General features: G+C 45.7%; 6 protein-coding genes across 6 annotated transcripts; 3 read left to right on the top strand and 3 right to left on the bottom strand.

The window, feature by feature from the left end:
• Positions 1 to 6,404: 6,404 nt before the first annotated feature.
• Positions 6,405 to 7,698, bottom strand: LOC6737327 (signal recognition particle receptor subunit beta). The gene is made up of 3 exons (XM_002084129.4): positions 7,490 to 7,698; positions 7,098 to 7,404; positions 6,405 to 7,040 (listed from the first exon to the last, which is right to left on the bottom strand). The coding sequence occupies exons 1-3, from the start codon at positions 7,593 to 7,595 to the stop codon at positions 6,719 to 6,721; spliced, it is 735 nt and encodes a 244-aa protein (XP_002084165.1). The 5' UTR covers positions 7,596 to 7,698; the 3' UTR covers positions 6,405 to 6,718.
• Positions 7,699 to 7,732: 34 nt separating this feature from the next.
• On the bottom strand, positions 7,733 to 8,554 carry LOC6737328 (guided entry of tail-anchored proteins factor 1). The gene is made up of 2 exons (XM_002084130.4): positions 8,413 to 8,554; positions 7,733 to 8,357 (listed from the first exon to the last, which is right to left on the bottom strand). Exons 1-2 carry the CDS (start codon positions 8,482 to 8,484, stop codon positions 7,893 to 7,895), a joined length of 537 nt encoding a protein of 178 aa, XP_002084166.1. The 5' UTR covers positions 8,485 to 8,554; the 3' UTR covers positions 7,733 to 7,892.
• Positions 8,524 to 13,663, top strand: LOC27207061 (erythroid differentiation-related factor 1). The gene is made up of 7 exons (XM_016182812.3): positions 8,524 to 8,615; positions 8,976 to 9,154; positions 9,206 to 11,678; positions 11,735 to 11,984; positions 12,045 to 12,356; positions 12,415 to 12,608; positions 12,672 to 13,663. The coding sequence occupies exons 2-7, from the start codon at positions 9,134 to 9,136 to the stop codon at positions 13,055 to 13,057; spliced, it is 3,636 nt and encodes a 1,211-aa protein (XP_016031056.1). The 5' UTR covers positions 8,524 to 8,615; positions 8,976 to 9,133; the 3' UTR covers positions 13,058 to 13,663.
• On the bottom strand, positions 13,091 to 13,412 carry LOC27206690. The gene is made up of 2 exons (XM_016182497.3): positions 13,289 to 13,412; positions 13,091 to 13,226 (listed from the first exon to the last, which is right to left on the bottom strand). Exons 1-2 carry the CDS (start codon positions 13,307 to 13,309, stop codon positions 13,131 to 13,133), a joined length of 117 nt encoding a protein of 38 aa, XP_016031057.1. The 5' UTR covers positions 13,310 to 13,412; the 3' UTR covers positions 13,091 to 13,130.
• A 596-nt stretch (positions 13,664 to 14,259) lies between the features above and the next one.
• LOC6737329 (chorion protein S18) lies at positions 14,260 to 15,175 on the top strand. Its single transcript, XM_016171148.3, has 2 exons — positions 14,260 to 14,399; positions 14,583 to 15,175. The coding sequence occupies exons 1-2, from the start codon at positions 14,385 to 14,387 to the stop codon at positions 15,084 to 15,086; spliced, it is 519 nt and encodes a 172-aa protein (XP_016031058.1). The 5' UTR covers positions 14,260 to 14,384; the 3' UTR covers positions 15,087 to 15,175.
• An 803-nt stretch (positions 15,176 to 15,978) lies between these two features.
• LOC6737330 (chorion protein S15) lies at positions 15,979 to 16,640 on the top strand. The gene is made up of 2 exons (XM_002084132.4): positions 15,979 to 16,104; positions 16,176 to 16,640. The coding sequence occupies exons 1-2, from the start codon at positions 16,093 to 16,095 to the stop codon at positions 16,509 to 16,511; spliced, it is 348 nt and encodes a 115-aa protein (XP_002084168.1). The 5' UTR covers positions 15,979 to 16,092; the 3' UTR covers positions 16,512 to 16,640.
• Positions 16,641 to 17,248: the final 608 nt, after the last annotated feature.

The raw sequence follows: 17,248 nt of genomic DNA on the forward strand, positions 1-17,248 counted from the left end.
TCGTGACGTTTGCTTCGTTATTTTGGACCTTTTTCAAAAGATCGTCGTGGACAATGTCTGGCCGGTGGTAATGGAATGGAATGGAATGGACAATTTGACTGATGAGCGACCCACACAGCGATGCGACGTCCGATGATAATGTGTGAGCCAAGATAGCCATCATCTCGCTCGCTCTTGACCAACGTGTGAAGTCCATCAATCGTGCGCGGTATCCGTATCTGTAAGAGCATCTGTATCTGTATCTGCGCTTGCGTAGCTGTATCTGGCGTGCGACCTGCTCCGTACTTCATTCCCCTAAGTTACGGCGACCACCTGGGTGGGCATGAGTTTCGCTTTCAGTTTTATGTTTGAAGTCGCGTATGCACTGCAAGAAAATATTTAGCAGTGTTCTATTACTATAAGTAATAGTAAATATAAGTAAAATATCTACATTTTATGAATTTAAAAGTTTTATTGTAATTAAAAATAGTACAAAAATTGTTTATATTCCTTTTGTTGGTTAATTGTTATCATATATTGCGCGTTAATGCGCGAAACTGCAAAAGTAAATTGTAATACCATTCAGACTGTCTACAAAATTACCAAAAAATGTGTTTAATTTAATCAGTACTTTTTTTCAGTGTATGGATGAGGAACTCACACGTCGTTGCGCTGGCATTAATCATGCGAATGGCCGAAGGACCTGGGCAACATAAAAGCGAACCACAGCCCCCAATTAGCCAGCTCCAGCAGGCGATTAGCCGGAGCCTAGAACTCTCTGCTTGTGTGTGGTCCTTTTTGGGGGTCAGCAGCTGAAATCGGGACTCTTGGGGCACGGACGCCAATGGACCTCTTTTTTTTTTGGCGGGCTTAGTCAATTTCGGCGAATGCCTGTCTATAATTACTGAGGCATTAAGCCCGTTTCCATGGCTTGGTTTTCGGTTGCGCCTCGCTAGCCGGCCTCCTTTATGCTGGGCTGGCTGCCTTGCCCACGCGTGCGCTACCGAATGGTGGATCACCAGCAACCCCCCTTCCTCCCACTCGACATCCCTGAAGCCAGCTACCCCTCATCCGCAACACCCCCTGGAACCACCCGGCACACACGACTAATTTTCCAATTGGAAAATCATGTGCTTTACATATGAAAAGGCCGCTGCGCGTGTCGCTCGGCCAACCATGTGAGTGAGTCGATGTGAATACACTCGAATGTGCGATACGAGTATTCCAGTGAATACACCACTGTATATGGTATACGCTGTATACATTCACGAAAAAACGCAATTATATCGGTCGGTTGCATTTCGATACATTTGGTTGCCTTACGCCGCACACGACTGACCGCGCATGTTTTTTTTTTTTATTTTTTTCGACTGGCGGAGCAGCCGAAAAGGGGCCGCAGGTAGGGCTTATAGATCGAGCGACCAAGCCTCGTTTCAAAACTCAAATTATAGAAAACCAAAAGTGTGACCGCTGCACAAACACAAGCGAAGAACTGGGCACAGAGGTGTGGAAAGATTGAACGGATTAATTGGGGGGTTCTAAGTGGGGCCTAAAACTAATATAGATATAAACACAAGTGATAGATTCAAAAATACCATTCAATAAACAAAAAGTTTATTTTCTTGATCATCAAAACTTAAGTTATCTTCTACACTTTATTTGGAATATTCATCAGTATACATACTTGTTCAATCATAGGTATGGAGTACTATAGTTCATAAATCAATTACAAAGGTGTCTATATTCTATGCAACATAGAATATTTTGCCTTGTAATTACTGTGACACTTTTGCTAATATCCTTGTAATTTAGATCCCTTGGCACCACCGCCTCTGGCCATCCATCTATTATGTATATTTTAGGCGGCGCTTCGGACAGCTGAACGTAACCTCGTCTTGGCCGCCCCCCTTTTGGCCCTGTTACAGTGATTAATTTGCCAAAGGCAAAATACTTACTTTGATGGCAGTGGCGTGCCGCAACGCTGAGTCCATGCCACAAACGCTGCTTTGATTCCCCACAATCACCCCACCACCTCCTTTCCGAGTCTGTCCTTCGCGTTTAAGTGAATTTGTTGCACATTTGCATTTAGATGACGGAGGCCGCACTTGTTTATGGCCAAAACTCGACTGGTAGAATGCTGTTGGCCACTTTCGATGATGTTGAGGCAAGAGTGTAAGTAAAATAGAACTATCATAAGCAATGGTATACTGGGCTTGCCTAAAATATGTTTATATAAATACGGTGGCCTTATTTATTCAATATTTATTTACCCAAGCAGGACTAACTTCCTTGATTAACAATTCAAATTTTAAGAAACCCCTTTATACATTGTTTGGTTATATAGAACCAAAAATCAATTACTCCACTGTGGCTTGGAACCCTCGAGGAATTCTTGTTCCCTGCCAATGGGCCGTAATTATCCAGCTGCAGAGCCAACTTTCTTTTTCATGGCAGATAATACCAACCTTGAAATGTCTAAATTTACCACACCGGACAGTCCCCCATCGCGAATAAAGTATGGGGGGCAGTCCAGAAATTCCCTTAACCACATTCATTTTGGTAGCCCCTCAAACGCCGGCGCAACAAATTATTGCGTTTAAAAATAATTTCCTTTAAAAATAAACTTAATGAAACAGCGCGTGATGTGCAATTGACACGAAGAGCCCTGGAGTTGGATCCCAGGCTTATGGATCCAATGGATATGTACGGGTGCAATGCAAACAATTTGCCCCACAGATTCCAACGGCTACTGGCTGCACGCATGAATCCATACGAACATGAACCTGAACCTGAACCTGAAACCGAAACTGAATCTGGGATCTGGAGTTTGAAGCCCGGGGAATGGGCGAGTAAACCCATAATTATCCATGAGCCCAGGCGTCGTGACATGAGAAGAAGTAAAAACGTTTATGGCACGCCAAAAGCTCCAATTTGCCGGGCTGATTTCGCAGCTGCCGCTGGTGGGTCCCCCTTTTCAGATCGGTGGGCATTATAATTAATCAAGAGTTGTATGCACAGAAATCAAAAATAATCATCAATGCCTCTGTGGTGCGATGAGAAAGTGTTGCAGTTGTTGAAAGCGATTGCCCACAGCCAATTCCCCGTGATGATGGCCAACTCCGGGCGTCAAGTGTCCGTCATTATCACCATCATCATCATCATCATCATCATAATCGTCAGCAGCATCCGCAGCATTCGCAGCATCGTGATAGCCCAAACAACAAGGCGCAACAATTTGGCATTACATGGAAATTGCACTCAATATTAGCTGAAAGGGAACCCAAAGCAAACCCAACCCATCGCATCCCATCCCATTCCATCCGCACTGAGCCGGCAAACCGAACCCGAATCCGAAGATGGGCTGGTCCTCTTGTCTCGCACCATTTAATTAGATGCCGCGTCAACAAGGTGCTAAATGGGCTGCCATTATGCTGCTGCCAAGGCGTTGGGCCGCGTGGGCTGGGCGGATGCACCACACAGGGAGAAAATACGACATGAAACATTTTGGAGCAACAAGTACCCATACAAAATGAAGCCACCATAGACAAACCTAGCTTGGATAATGTATATAACATATCCGTAAGTCTCTTTGGATTCCGATCTTCCAGTTAGATTATTTGAAACAAAACATTATAATATTGTGCTTAATATTTGTTAATAATTATATTTAAGGAGTTGCAATTAGATATCTTTGCATGATCATGATAAGCCATATATGGATTGTGCCCAACTGGCATTATCTAACCAACTTTTCGTACATATTTTTTCTCAGTTTGAAGACGCCGCTCCTGTTACCGAAAAAATGAAAGCTTGCCGGGCTGTGCTGCAACCAGCTGTCGGAGGAGCTGCCCCACCCGGGGGCATGCGTTGCTCTCCTTGTTCGATGTGCTCACCTCGTTGACTCGGCCGCCTGTCCACTTGTCCACCTGTCCAGGTGTCCGCTGGTCCGGCAGTACTGATTATGCAGAGGTGATAATTGCAGTGTCCGGCGCGTCAAGATTTATTTTTTGAGCTTTAACGATGTGTTAAAACGCTCGGCAAGCGACCGCTTCGCACTCACTTTCCTCACTTTTCCATTCTGGCCGCCCGTGAAAACCCACAAAACGTCGCGCCTGTGTACATAAAAATTTAATGGGCGCCTGCTGCATCTGCCTGAGATACGTACGAGTGAGTATACCCATATCCATATAGGTGTGCCCTATGGACCCCGTCCACCCCACTTTATATTCGTAATTGCAAGCGGGCTTATTAAAACATCGGGGTGTGCCGGAAGGGGGAGGCGTGTGTCCGCCCATAAATCGCATAGGGACTTTCTAAAAATCGCAGATTTATTGCCCAGTCAAGTTCAACTTTATATATTTGGTTTTTTATCACTTATTTCTTGGTCAACTAACGGTTGGGGATGCGATCGTAATTCAATATATTCCCCCCCCGTCTAACCGCAAAAATGTCTGTCTGCCTTCCAGTGAATTCTGCTTCACCTCTGGCCCAAAAAAAAGAAAAAAATGAAAAGAGATTTCTGAATTTCTGGTAACTGGATCTGTTCGAGGATATCGTATGTATTTTTTCGACTTGCCTGTTGCGTTTTCCAGCCTAATCAGTCGTGAATAATTTGCAGCTACTGTGTACGCCCCGGCATTTGGATCGAGGATCCGGGGGGCACTCCTTCCGCTTGGCTAAAGCGTGTCTGCAACATATGGCTCCCTCCGCCTCCAACTTCCACTCCGACTCCCTGAAGCCCGTCTACAGCTGTAAAAAGTCTGGCTCTGGCTGCACTTTGCATTTCTCGTACGCTTTTTGCGCCTTCTGCCCTTTTTTTCGGGTGTAGCACGTGCTTCAATGCACATGACACCGAATCAGAGTCGGATTTTTGGGATCAAGGGGTCTGGACAGGAAGTAAAGGAGTCTGAAAGCAGTTCTTTAAATAGAAATATGAATATATCTTGTTAGATTTCTGGCTAAAAGAAGTATTTGATCATATCATATTACCATTAAACATATCTTATTTGGCCAAGACGAAAGTTAAGCAACATTTTATTTGCATTTGTAAATGCCTCGTCAATGATTTACATATCTCGCTTTGGTCATTCACAATAATTCTGTGAAGCCCGTACTATGTACGGGTTTGTACGCTCTTCACATCAAATAAAAATCCCCCGAGGAAGTAGGGAATATCCAGTGTTTCGCCAGAGAGCACAGTCACAATCTGCAGATTGGGCGAGCCCATTGAACACTCAGAATGCTCGAGCCCGCTTTTTGTTTTAATCGCACTTTTCTCCGAAATTCGCAGCTTTGTCCATCATCAATCCACTGCGAGTGGCCACCAACGAAGCTGGCCAGTTAACAACCACTTCCAGCGCCGATGTCAGCTGCCAGGCGAGGATCTGGGGATCAGGATGAGGATCGCGAGCAGGGACATCCGCTCAGCTCACTTCCCCAAGAAATTCGGCAAATCATAAAGGCATAAAGCTCCCGATTCTTAGAAATTAGCCAGCCTAGAAACTCTATCTAGTCAGAGGAGCCGAGGGCAGGCGAGCTCATTGATTTTCGAGGCGGCTTTTTGATCTTGGGCCGGTCGGTCAGTCGGTCGATCGATGGATGGATGGATTGATTTTGATGGACTCGTTGGGCTGGCCCGAGCCCGATCGACAGCTGTTTTAGCTGGTTCGCGAAAGGTCTCAAATCGCTAAAAAGGTTTGAAAGCTTGCGCATGCGCCAAACGTTTGCTCAGCGATCTAACAATAATCCTCGTTTCTGGGACAGTTGGTCAAAAATATGGCTTTGCCAACTGCTAGTTGAGATCCAAATAGCGGCACAAGCTCCACCAGCTGGCTAAGCTCCCTTTTCATGAATTTCGGTCTTGTGATAATCATATTAGATACAGCTGTTGAAATAAAAGGAAACAAATTGTTGCTGTAAATTTAAAAATCTAACTTTTTTCATAGAATCCCTACTCAAATAGAGAAATATTTATACTCTCTTTTTCCATTTTTGTTTATAACATGTAAGCTCTGATAAGTAGAAGCTAAGACTGATAAGCTTTGGCTGGCTCATATATATCAAAAGCAATTCATATAGAATTTTTTAAAATGTATTGTTTTTCTGAGTTTTTAATCATTTAAAGCTAGTTATGATAAGCTGTAAAATAATAAGAGGTTGTGATAATTCTACATGACCGCTACGTAAGATTTTACATGCTTAAACATAGGCGCCACCACAAAGTTGTGTTTGAAAATTGAACTAAAAAGGTAAACATACATATCTTTGCTATCGATAGTCAATAAACTAAACTCAGTTTTGGCGGTATTTCTTAAAAGTAAAGAAAACCATATACGACATAAATTTAAGGCCCAAGCAACCATGCTATTATTTGAAGCTTTTGCTGATTCTCAATTCAGTACATTCTGCGTTTTAAAACTCGTAAATCTTATTCGGCTTTCTTCTTTTTAAACGGTTTATAGATGACTTATCTACCGACAAATTAATGCTAAAAGTATAAAAATTTCCACAATAACCTAAAATTAAACGGGGAAATAGGTGGAAGGCAAAGGGCGGGAGAAGAGGATATTTAACAATGCGCGGATTTATACTCTAGCAGCGGTGTATATCGGTGTAGCATAATAAATACGACATTGAGAGCGCTAAACGTTAAAATAAATATCAATCTGTTGTTTTGTGTTCCGCATTCTTTCCTTCAGGACTCCAGTTTTTATCAGTCTGAGATCCTTGTGTGCCCAATTCACAGCAACCGAGCGAGCCAATCGGTGAGGGGGCTTAGTTCAGTGTCCTTGGCGGAGGCCTCCGCGAACTGGATATTCTGTGCGATGTGTGAGAATTCGAAGTCGCGTCCTGGCTTGCCCAGTGTGATGGTTTTGCTGCTATCCTCATCGCCCACGGATTGAAGTTTGCGACTTCTGGTGTCGCGCACTGTATGCAGTTCCGACTCCAATAGGCTTTTAATGACCTGGGCGCTCTTGGCGGTGGTTTGATCCTGCTTGTTGCAAAGGACTAGCACAGAGCAGGGTTGTGTGGCACTGTCTGATAGGATGGTGTACAGAAAGCTGGAAAACCAATGAGATTAGCACCGCATTTAGGTTGTACATTACTTGAAAACTCACTCTGCCACATCCCGGATATCCTTGTGGGCTGTAACCGAGTCCACCACAAAGACAATGCCCTTGGCACGGTGTTTATATAGCTCCAAGCACTTGTCGCGCACCCTATAATGTCCGGGTATATCGACTAACCTGGTAGACGCGCTGCCCGCCTGGTAATCTCCAACGTTCTCCTTGATGGAAGTAAAAGTGGCCGGGAATTTGCCGTGGATCAGCTGCATGAAGATGGCACTTTTGCCGGATTCACTGAGCCCAGTGAGGAGAAAGTCCTTGCGGCCAGACGAACGCTTTCGCAGGATCACAAATATGGCTAAAAGAGAAAACGTGTGAATGCGATTTCAGACATCAGGTGAGACTCCCGGGAACAAAAGGCGAACTCCACGTGGCGTACTCACCCACTGCAATGAAGCCCAGCAGGAGGGCCACTAAAATGGGGCCCGTGTCGATCTCGCCCAGCTTGATTTGCTTTCGCTCTCGAGCATTTTCATTTAGTTTGTCCATTTCGGCTAACAAAACACCAAACAAATTGGATGGGGAAAATGACACGCACTCATCTAGAGTGAACGCAGCGCAACACTATGTATACGAGCAGTGTAGGAAAACACCCTTAGACCAAGGCGCGTGATTCAAACTGAATCTTGTCTGAAAATACATTTATTTGATGTGGTGCTTACATAAAATTGGGCCTTTACATTCAAGAGTCAATGCGTGATGAAGCTTAGCAAACCATAACAAAGTACATAGTTTCGAGCGCCTTCTAAGTGCTAAATGAAATGGAGGGATTTCGCTCGGATGAAATCACGCCCCACGATTTTTCACAAAGCCGTAGATGAGTCGAAATGTCAGGTTGCAGGAGAATGCCCAGGCGGGCACAGAAATGGCATTGGCCACGCCAGTTGGAAAACTAAGAAGACCTGTGAACGGAGCCAGGCTGATCGCTTCATCGATGATCATGACGGGCGTTCCACGATTCCGGATGCTGATAAACACGGTTATTGCGGAGAGCAGCACCTTAGATCCGTAGAACATGGCCGTATCGATGCTCATCCGCATGAAGTTCTCCATTCCCCGGGCAGATTTCAGTTTCGCCTCCGCCTCTGATACTTTACGCTCGGCGCGCATAATTTTAATGGTCCTGGCGTACTCTCCGGAATGCTCCGCATTGCTGACCACCTCCACTTGCTCCCGGGCGTCGTTCAGTTCTGTCTGCAACTGCCGAATTTCCGCGGAGTTCCTTACGCCCCACAATCGCGATACTTTGAGCTGCAGGTCAGTATAAGGTTCTATACCGGGATTTTCTCTTGCGGATGGTACTCACGTAGTTCCTTATGAAATCTGGCAGGATTGTGTTCAGCAGACTGAGCAGGGCGATGAGGGCGAACAGTGTCATGCTTTTGTGTCAGATTTGTATCCAATTCGGGAAAATTTACGACAGTCTGTGATTAATCGTGTTACTGAATGGAAAACAAAATAATGTGCCAGTGTTGTATAACGAGCATCAGAGAGTCATCAGCTGAATTGGTCAGTGGCGTAGGAGAGGGGACGGTTTCCCACAAGTATTATATTTTCACATACTTTTTGATAAATTTTAAGCTAGCACTGAAACAAATTTCATTGTAAATGGAGCATTTGTTGAAAAAAGAATTTTTAAGTATTTTCGATTTTCTAAAGTGCAAAAGTGTATTAGAAATATTGAATAATTAAATATAAGGTTTATTGTACGTATATATATATTTAGTCTTATATATTTATATATATTGTACGTATATATGTATAAGTACGTACGTACGTATATATTGTACGTATATATATATTTAGTCTTTCAATTTAGTTCCAACCCCCTTGATTGTAAAAGTTTGAACTCTACCTAATCCCATGTAGCTGTGCTTGCACTAAGTTGGCAGCGCCGGCCCTCTGGTGTTGGAAAACTTCGGCAGCTCTCAGCTGAGCCGGCAAAACAAAAACACATCTGCTTGAAAGTTTCTTGAATATTCCACGGGATTGGATTTTCAGGGAGTTACCAATGAGCCAGCGCAATAATGGAAGATAGAAATGAAGAGGTAAAAATGAGCGCCATGAAGCTTAAATAAATAACACATGTTTTTCGATAGATTGAACCGTGCAGGAGTATTGGGCCACATGAGTTGGACGTCGTGAAAAGCCAGGCGGTGATTAAGTTGTCTCCCGTGCCAGTGCCCGCCCACTTCAAGCGGCTGGAGTGCAACACCAACTTGAATCTTCCGCCTCTCAACTGGCTGACAACGTCGCACAGCAGCCATGGATTACACCAGGCTCTCTACCAAAGTGCCGGCTTTGCCAGTTTTCGACTGGGCCAGATGTTTCCGGACTGCGTGGGAGAGGTGGATGTGGTCAGCGACGCGGAGAATATCAAGCAACTACTCAAGTTGCCTTACAGCGCGAAGAGCGCCATCAGCATGGTTGTGCACAAGGTGGGCAACACATTGCTCCTGGATGAGTTCGACATCCAGAAGTATCTGCTGCGAAAGGCGGATGACGACTGGAAGTGGCTAAGATCCTTTATTCTGGAGCACGTCCTGACCTATGGAGATACACAGCACAACTACTGCCTGAAGGAGCGGTCCCGGGAGGCGCTGCAAACGAAGAATTTGCTGTCCAAGTTCCTGTATCACAGCCTGAAGCAAACTGGTGATGAGCTGGACTACGATGTGGCCAATACACCCACACAGCTAACCAGCCGCAAACAGGGATTGCCCATCACGGGACCAGTTCTCCCAGAACCGAAAATAGAGGAGAACGTTCCAGACCCAAAGTCGAGCCATGCCTTTAATAGAAACGTGGTCTGGACATTTGAGGATATACGCATGCTTATCGGCACAGATATGCCCATATTTGGAGGACCCAACAGGCCGTGCATCAGCTTGCGTTTAAGGGATGCCGCTCAGCCTATAAATGTGTTAACCGGAATCGATTACTGGTTGGACAATCTTATGTGTAATGTGCCCGAGGTAGTGATGTGCTATCACCTGGATGGCATTGTCCAAAAGTACGAGATCATCAAGACCGAGGACCTGCCGTACCTCGAGAACTCGCAGTTTTCGCCGCAAGTGGTTCGCAACGTCGCACAGAACATTCTAGCCTTTCTTAAGGCCAATGCCACCAAGGCGGGTCACACCTATTGGCTCTTTAAGGGGCGCAACGATGACGTAGTCAAGTTGTACGATCTAACTACATTATGCCAAAATCAGGCATCTGAGAAGTCGGAGGAAGATCCACCCGAGCAACAGGTTAATCCCTTCACCGTTCCGGTGGGAATGCTGCTTTATTCAGTGGCTCGAAACATGAAGAACACACTGCCTCACATAAGTCCTAAGGCAGCGGGCAATATACGTGCACTACTGGATAACTGCATCAAGCTGCTGCCCAAGGAACAATACCCACAAATCGTGAGCTCTTCCCACTACATACTCTCGGATCTACATGTGCCGGCGGGCATCGATCCAAAGTCGCCCAAGTTTGAGGAAGTGGACTCAGATGATCAATCGTTGTATGACGACGATGAAGAGGAGGACGAGGAGGACTATGAAGATGATCTTCTAGACTACTCAAGTGAGAAGAGCTACCAAAGTAGCGAGCAGAGCGGTGGCAGAGCTAACGTGGCTGTGCGTCATATATGCGATGCCCTAAGAGACTTTAAATCTCATGCCAAGAAGTCCAAGCCGGCTCCTCTAATAGCTACAACTGCTGAGCGGTGTAGCTTTTCTTTGGAGCACATTAGTGCTGGACTATCCTGCCTGCAGTATTTCAATGGAAGTCAAGAGGAGAAACTAAAGGAATCGGAGACAAATGCCAAACAAGAGGAGAAGCGCCGAATTCTGCACGAGGAGCAAAATCCGAACATGGCGAAGCCTTGCAGCGCAATTCCTTTACCATACGAGCAGCTAAAAGTAAGCCAGCAGCCAGCACAAGTTGTGAAGAAACCAAACCCCAAAACGCAGGCCAAACGCAGCAAATCCAAGGAACTCACCACTACTACCAAGTCCAAATCCGCCAATGCCAGTAATCGGCAGATGAGTGCCAAGTTCAACACACAACACTTTGGCTCCTGGAACGTCCACTTAAAACTTCTGCTGTTAGAAAAGGCCTGCCTGACATTTGCCACCCTGGCCGAGCACTATTATGAATCTCGCCGGTACGGATCTACCTTGCGATCCATTGAGCTGGCCTGTCGTTGCCAACAAGTGCTCAACAAGTATATGGCCAATGTGGTTTCACAGTACAGTTGTTTGCTAGGCCGGGCGGGAGACTGCTTTTTCCAGATTTCGAAAAACTGGGAATCCGTTGAGGAGTACATCCAGCAGTTTGGGGAGCTGGATCCCTCGATGGACTTCATCGGCGACGAGTTGGCTCAGGAGCTGGAAGGCGAAGAAGAGGAGCTGCCCTCCTTGGCGCCTTCCGACAATGTGGAACAAGTGATGCTGCACAGCTGCAAGTGCTACGAACAAGCATTGGAGCATGCCCAGAAAGCGGAAAGCAATGAACTGCTTCGGCGACTAGGAAACGTGCGGAACGAGCTGGGTCTTAAGTACATGTACTGGGCTCAAGGTAGGTAGCGCAACCATTAAAATCATAAATATACTTATAGAAATTATAAATTGCAGAGGAATACAGTGAGTTAATGAAGAAGAAGGAGTCCACAAAAGACGCTGAAAGTGACCAAACGGAGGACAGACCAACGGCAGATCCTTCCGAGCCGTTGTATGTGAAACTAACAGTCAACTCTTATGATTGCCTACGTCGAGGAATAGAAGCCTTCACTGCCGTGAAAGATAATGTCAATTTGGCCTTTCTATATTGCAATATTGGTAGATTTATGCGCCTGCGCGCCCATCTTATCATGCCCAATGAGAGGTAAATAGTGTATTAATAATCATGATTCGTTTTAAATAATGCTGAATCATTTTCATTTAGTGCTATAACCTTAGAAAGCCAAAAAGCCTTCTACAACGAGGCATTCAGCTATTACGAGAAGGCCAAAGATTGTCTGGATACTCGTAAAGCAAATCCCGAACTATGGGACCTCGTCCATTGGGAATTATCCACTGCCACTTTTACGTTAGCTAAACAACTTCAGGACCACAGTGCAGCAGACAAATCCAGCCTAGTTGACGCCTCCAAAGAAGTGCTGGAATTGCTTCAGAAATCGTTGCGACTTTGTGATGTCGAACACCCTGGTGCACGCCAAGTGCTATACAGTTTTCGATCCGGTTTAATACACAAAAGGTAGGACGAGGACTATAAGCAATTAGAAAATGCAATAAACAATTATTGACTTTTCCAGGATTGCCTCCTTCCACTACTCGCAGCTGCGTTCTCATGGCTGTTGTGATTTCTCTCAGTTGCCCAAATCTACTCTACAGCTCTGTAAATATCACTACGAGAAGGCCACCCAAATTCTAGAGAGCCTTAAGGAGGTGGGAGACCTGTTGGTGGTGCAGCTTGAGCGGATTTCCCTACATGAATTTCTGGCCGAACGTGAGTTTACCATCTTTAAGGTCTTGTAGAGTTAGAAAATGAATTATTTCAATTTTCCGGCAGTTTCCACTCACACCGCACAGAAGATCAAGCAAATGCAAGCGGCTTTGGAAATTTGTTTACAGTGTCAGCTCATATTTGCCCACGTCATCGATACTAACAGTGGCCAAGTGGCCGATGACGAGTTTGCCGGCCATTTGACGCTCTTTGAGAGCCGCCTGCAGAATGCGCTGAAGACGCTTACGAAGCTCACGCTGGCCGGCAAGGATCCCAAGCAGTTGTCAAAGCTGTACAAGCGCATGTATATGGAAACCTTGACTGGGAAACATGGCCTAGGGGCCCAGCAATCGTCGACAGCTTGCTTAAAGCATTTGCACATGCTGCTCGCCCGGCTACGGGCCATGTGCGAAACACAGCTGGCCCCGCGACCAGCCGTACGTGTCTTCTGATAGGTTTTGCCCCAGAACCCACAACAGTTCGAATTGTATGCATTGCTCGTCGCTTGTTTATTGATGTATCATCTCAGCCCCGCCGCCCGCAGCCGCATTCATCGCTCTCCAAATGATCTGCTCCGATCTGCAAAGCAGCCAGCACAAGCAGCACAGCCAGCTGTAGGATCTGCAGATTGAAATTACCATTAATGTGTCCATCCCGATGAAACCATAATCATCTCATCTCACCTTGCAACGCAGACTACTCATTTTGTAAGCGTTTGGAGTCAGTTTTCTGATCTGGTCATCGGCAGCTCGGCTCTTATAAAGTCTGAGGGCCCTGGCCCAAACGTGTCGTTTATCTAGATTAGCCTCTGCTAAATATCTTGTTCAACAAGCTAGCTATATCGGACTTGTGATGGATGTTCAGATCCGTCAATCTTGGCTTGAGGTTTCAGCCGACTTACATTTGCATTGCATTGCGAATAATGTTACTATTTAATATTTATCGTGTCGTCGTTGGCTAGTTCCCGTTCCCAGTCTTATAATAATATTTTTACTTAATTCCTAAGAGCAAAGCAACTAGTTTAAATCCCAATAAAGCAATCTTGAAGAGAAAATGCATACGGAGAAAGATCGTTTTCACTTGTCTTCTGGCTACTGGCTGCTGGTACCCTGAGCCTGGCCAACATCTAAATAATTTATTATTCATTATTAAACGTTTGCGCCCGCCCATAAGCCATTCACAATTTGTGTAGCGCCAATTGAATATTATAAAAAGCTTAGTGCGGCAGTTTGGAAAGTGGAACGGTTAAGTGTTTATAATTTTATTGTAATTTTATCTCAATTTTTTTTGCTTTTGTATATAAATTCTACCAACGCAGCAGAATTTTCAGGCCACTGCCTTGACTTCAATGTGTCACTGAAAAATCGGTGTCAAGCTCTCGGCACCGTGGGGCAAAGCACCTGCAATACTGATCGAAACTATGTGGATCCGGAGCGCGGAGAGTCATGCGGTCGGAATCTTACGTAATGGGGTCTCGTCTCCGGTAGACGATGGCGTAAGCACAGACGCCTGCTATCTGGACCGGCCCGAATTGAGAGCCAGCATTTTGGCCAGTGCGGATTCGGCCTGGCTGCACGTCTCCGGCGGCGTCTCAAGATTGCTGGACAAAGAGGCGAGGCCTGGAACTGCGTCTCCGGGAACCCGGAGAGCCGAAACTTGCATCATATTCGTCACGTAAGAGTTGGGCCTCTGCCTGGATCTGGTATAAAAACAAAACATTGCGCCAGAATGAGACATTAGTTACCTTCGCATCGATCAACTAACCAACTCAGCCTCAGAATGATGAAGTTCATGGTAAGTCTTAAGTTCTAATATTGTTTCTATTGACACCTCAACTGAGTCCAGTATGATCCTTTCAATGAAATATATATCTACATATTATTATAATTGAATAATATGATTGGATCTTTCTTTTCTTGGTTCCTAATGCAGTTCAAGTTGTACCCAAATTAATTGAATTTTTCTTGAATCCCTTAGTGCATCTGCCTCTGCGCCATCTCTGCCGTTTCGGCCAACGCCTACGGACGTCCCCGTGGTGGATACGGTGGTGCCCCAGTCGGTGGCTATGCCTACCAGGTGCAGCCTGCCCTGACCGTTAAGGCCATCGTTCCCTCATACGGCGGTGGATACGGCGGAAACCATGGAGGATATGGCGGTGCCTACGAGTCGGTGCCTGTGCCCGTGTCGTCTGCCTACAGCGGTGCCAATGTGGGATCTCAGTACTCCGGTTCCGGCTACGGCGGTGCCCCACCAGTCGATGCCCAGGCCATTGCCCTCGCCAAGCTCGCCCTGGCCGCTCCCACCGCTGGAGCTCCTCTGGTCTGGAAGGAGGCTCCCCGCTACGCCCAGCCCGTCTATCCCCCCACCAGCTACGTGCCCCAGGAGTACGGATACAGCGAGAAGGTGAAGGGAGGCTCCGCAGCCGCTGCTGCCAGCTCCGTGGCCGCCGGAAAGAAGGGCTACAAGAGGCCCAGCTACTAAGTGGCAAAACGTTGAACAGTGAACCAAAAACTTACCTGCCAATAAGGAACTAGGTCATAATAATAAAAGCCAAAACATCAAGACTTAAATTTTGAGTATCTTATTCTTGCTGGGTTTTTAGTTTCGGGCCAAGAGTTGAGATCTGCCTAACTTCGCTGAATTGGCACAGACTTGCGGTTCATTGCAATGCCATGCGATACTTTGAGCCAGCAAAAATTTCTTGGTCTCGTAGTTAAATGAAAATGTTGGTTAAAGTGCTAAAGAAAAATTGTCATGTCGAATAAAGCTGAAAGGCTAAAATTCAAGTCATTTGTGGGGCCAAGTTAAAATTATACTTTGCCTAATAAGCCTTAACTTTTTTAACTAACCATAAGTAAAGAACCTATTACATAAAATGAGATTATATAGATTATAGTTTTGCTTAAAGTTATGATTTTGTACAATTTTAAAAATTATTAAAATACTTTCAAAAATGTTAGGTGTAATTTCTAAGTTTTCTATGTGACTAGTGGTCACTTTAATGTGATGACTAAATATTTTGCCAGGAAAACCGGCTGGAACCAGTTCTAGAAGAATCCTCCCTTAGGCCAGCCAAGTTCCGGGCACAACCGACCTGGAAACCATTACCCCCAAGAATGTGGATAAAATGAAGTTCAATTCAACAAATTTTGGAGTGTATTCGAAAATAAACGCGTTCGTGGGTCCCAATTGAGAGAGTCGCGTGTTCGTAGTGCTATCACTACCCAAAGCCCGGTAGAATAGCACATCGCGTAACCAAGCGATTTTATAATGGCCCGACAACAAGTAAATGACAGTACATAAATCAAATGTGAGTATATTCCAGCCGGGCAATTATGAAATGCCATTTCTGGGCTGAAACAGAACAATTAGTGTATATAGGTCACGTAAATGTCCAGGCTAAAATTTGCGTATAAAAGCGAGCGTTTCTGGTCGGTAAATCATAGTTTGATTGATTACCCCAAACCAACAAAACTAAGCACTCACCATGAAGTACCTGGTAAGTTGTGGTAGTCCCCTTGAAGGAGTGGCAGCCATCTGATCCTCCGTATTTCCCCTTTCCACCTTCAGATCGCCTGTGTTACCCTGGCCCTGTTCGCCTACATCAACGCCAGCCCAGCGTACGGCAACCGTGGAGGTTATGGTGGTGTCTATGGTGGTGGCTACGGTGGTGTTCAGCGCGTCGTCTACGAGGAGGTGCCCGCCTACGGACCCTCCCGTGGCTACAACAGCTATCCCCGCAGCCTGCGATCGGAGGGTAATGGAGGAAGTGCCGCTGCTTCTGCCGCCGCTTCCGCCGCTGCCGTGAATCCCGGAACCTACAAACAGTACGCCGTTCCCTCGTACGAGTTGGATGCCGCTCGCGGCTATGAGATCGGACATGGCTACGGTCACCGTGCCTACTAATTCCCGCTTCATCGGCAGTGAATTGAACTATCGACTCCTTGCTCAAATCCTCGAGTGGCTGTCATGGCGAAACTCTGAGAATCAGTGAATAAAAGCAGCTTGAACGCAATGGAAAATACCGAAAAGAAATCCGCATTGTGTGTTTTGCATTGTGACATACTTTTCAGCGCATTCGGGTAAAGATTTAGCGGTGGGTCATAATTATTATTCCAGAAAAAAGATGGGTTTCAAAGTAGGGCAGCTAGAATATTCACTGCAACAGATCTCACTATATAGAATAACTATGCACTTCAAGCCACAAAGTAGACAGGTTCAGTGACTCCAGAAATTAGTTACCTGTGGTTACAATTTAGCCATTTGCACAATTCTTTGAAACCATTAGTTTGTCTCAGATGAACATCTTAAGTTTTATAATCAAACAAAGGGATATACATATATTATTATAATTAAATCCATATCCAATAACCCTTGGCCAGTTGTTGGCTCGTTATCCCATTAACCCGGTTGCGTTCCCGCACGCACCCCATAAGCAAGCAATAAACCACCATTGATTTTGGGCCTCAGTTGGAGCATCTGCATCTGCCACCCCCAACGAAGGTCGACCGCCGAATGGAGGCGATACGATGCTGCGGTGAGCAACCTGCTCGAGCCGAAACGAGCTCAACGTGGAGCTCCGATATCTGGCTAGGAAAAGCTAGAAATCCACAGAAAGTTCCCCAACAAACTGGCCGAGAAGA

The sequence above is a fragment of the Drosophila simulans genome, chromosome 3L (genome assembly GCF_016746395.2).
Source record: "Drosophila simulans strain w501 chromosome 3L, Prin_Dsim_3.1, whole genome shotgun sequence".
In the NCBI taxonomy this organism is placed as follows: domain Eukaryota; kingdom Metazoa; phylum Arthropoda; class Insecta; order Diptera; family Drosophilidae; genus Drosophila; species Drosophila simulans.

What these genes read in the sequence shown, in the direction of transcription:
- LOC6737327 (XM_002084129.4), bottom strand. Translation starts at nt 7,595, where the DNA reads ATGGACAAACTAAATGAAAATGCTCGAGAGCGAAAGCAAATCAAGCTG. An exon ending in GCTGGGCTTCATTGCAGTGG is followed by an intron (nt 7,405 to 7,489) that starts GTGAGTACGCCA and finishes TTTCTCTTTTAG; the next exon opens with CCATATTTGTGATCCTGCGA. An exon ending in GATATCCGGGATGTGGCAGA is followed by an intron (nt 7,041 to 7,097) that starts GTGAGTTTTCAA and finishes TTGGTTTTCCAG; the next exon opens with CTTTCTGTACACCATCCTAT.
- LOC6737328 (XM_002084130.4), bottom strand. Translation starts at nt 8,484, where the DNA reads ATGACACTGTTCGCCCTCATCGCCCTGCTCAGTCTGCTGAACACAATC. An exon ending in CAGATTTCATAAGGAACTAC is followed by an intron (nt 8,358 to 8,412) that starts GTGAGTACCATC and finishes ACTGACCTGCAG; the next exon opens with CTCAAAGTATCGCGATTGTG.
- LOC27207061 (XM_016182812.3), top strand. Translation starts at nt 9,134, where the DNA reads ATGGAAGATAGAAATGAAGAG. An exon ending in TGGAAGATAGAAATGAAGAG is followed by an intron (nt 9,155 to 9,205) that starts GTAAAAATGAGC and finishes GTTTTTCGATAG; the next exon opens with ATTGAACCGTGCAGGAGTAT. An exon ending in CTTATCATGCCCAATGAGAG is followed by an intron (nt 11,985 to 12,044) that starts GTAAATAGTGTA and finishes ATTTTCATTTAG; the next exon opens with TGCTATAACCTTAGAAAGCC.
- LOC27206690 (XM_016182497.3), bottom strand. Translation starts at nt 13,309, where the DNA reads ATGAGTAGTCTGCGTTGCAAG. An exon ending in TGAGTAGTCTGCGTTGCAAG is followed by an intron (nt 13,227 to 13,288) that starts GTGAGATGAGAT and finishes TTCAATCTGCAG; the next exon opens with ATCCTACAGCTGGCTGTGCT.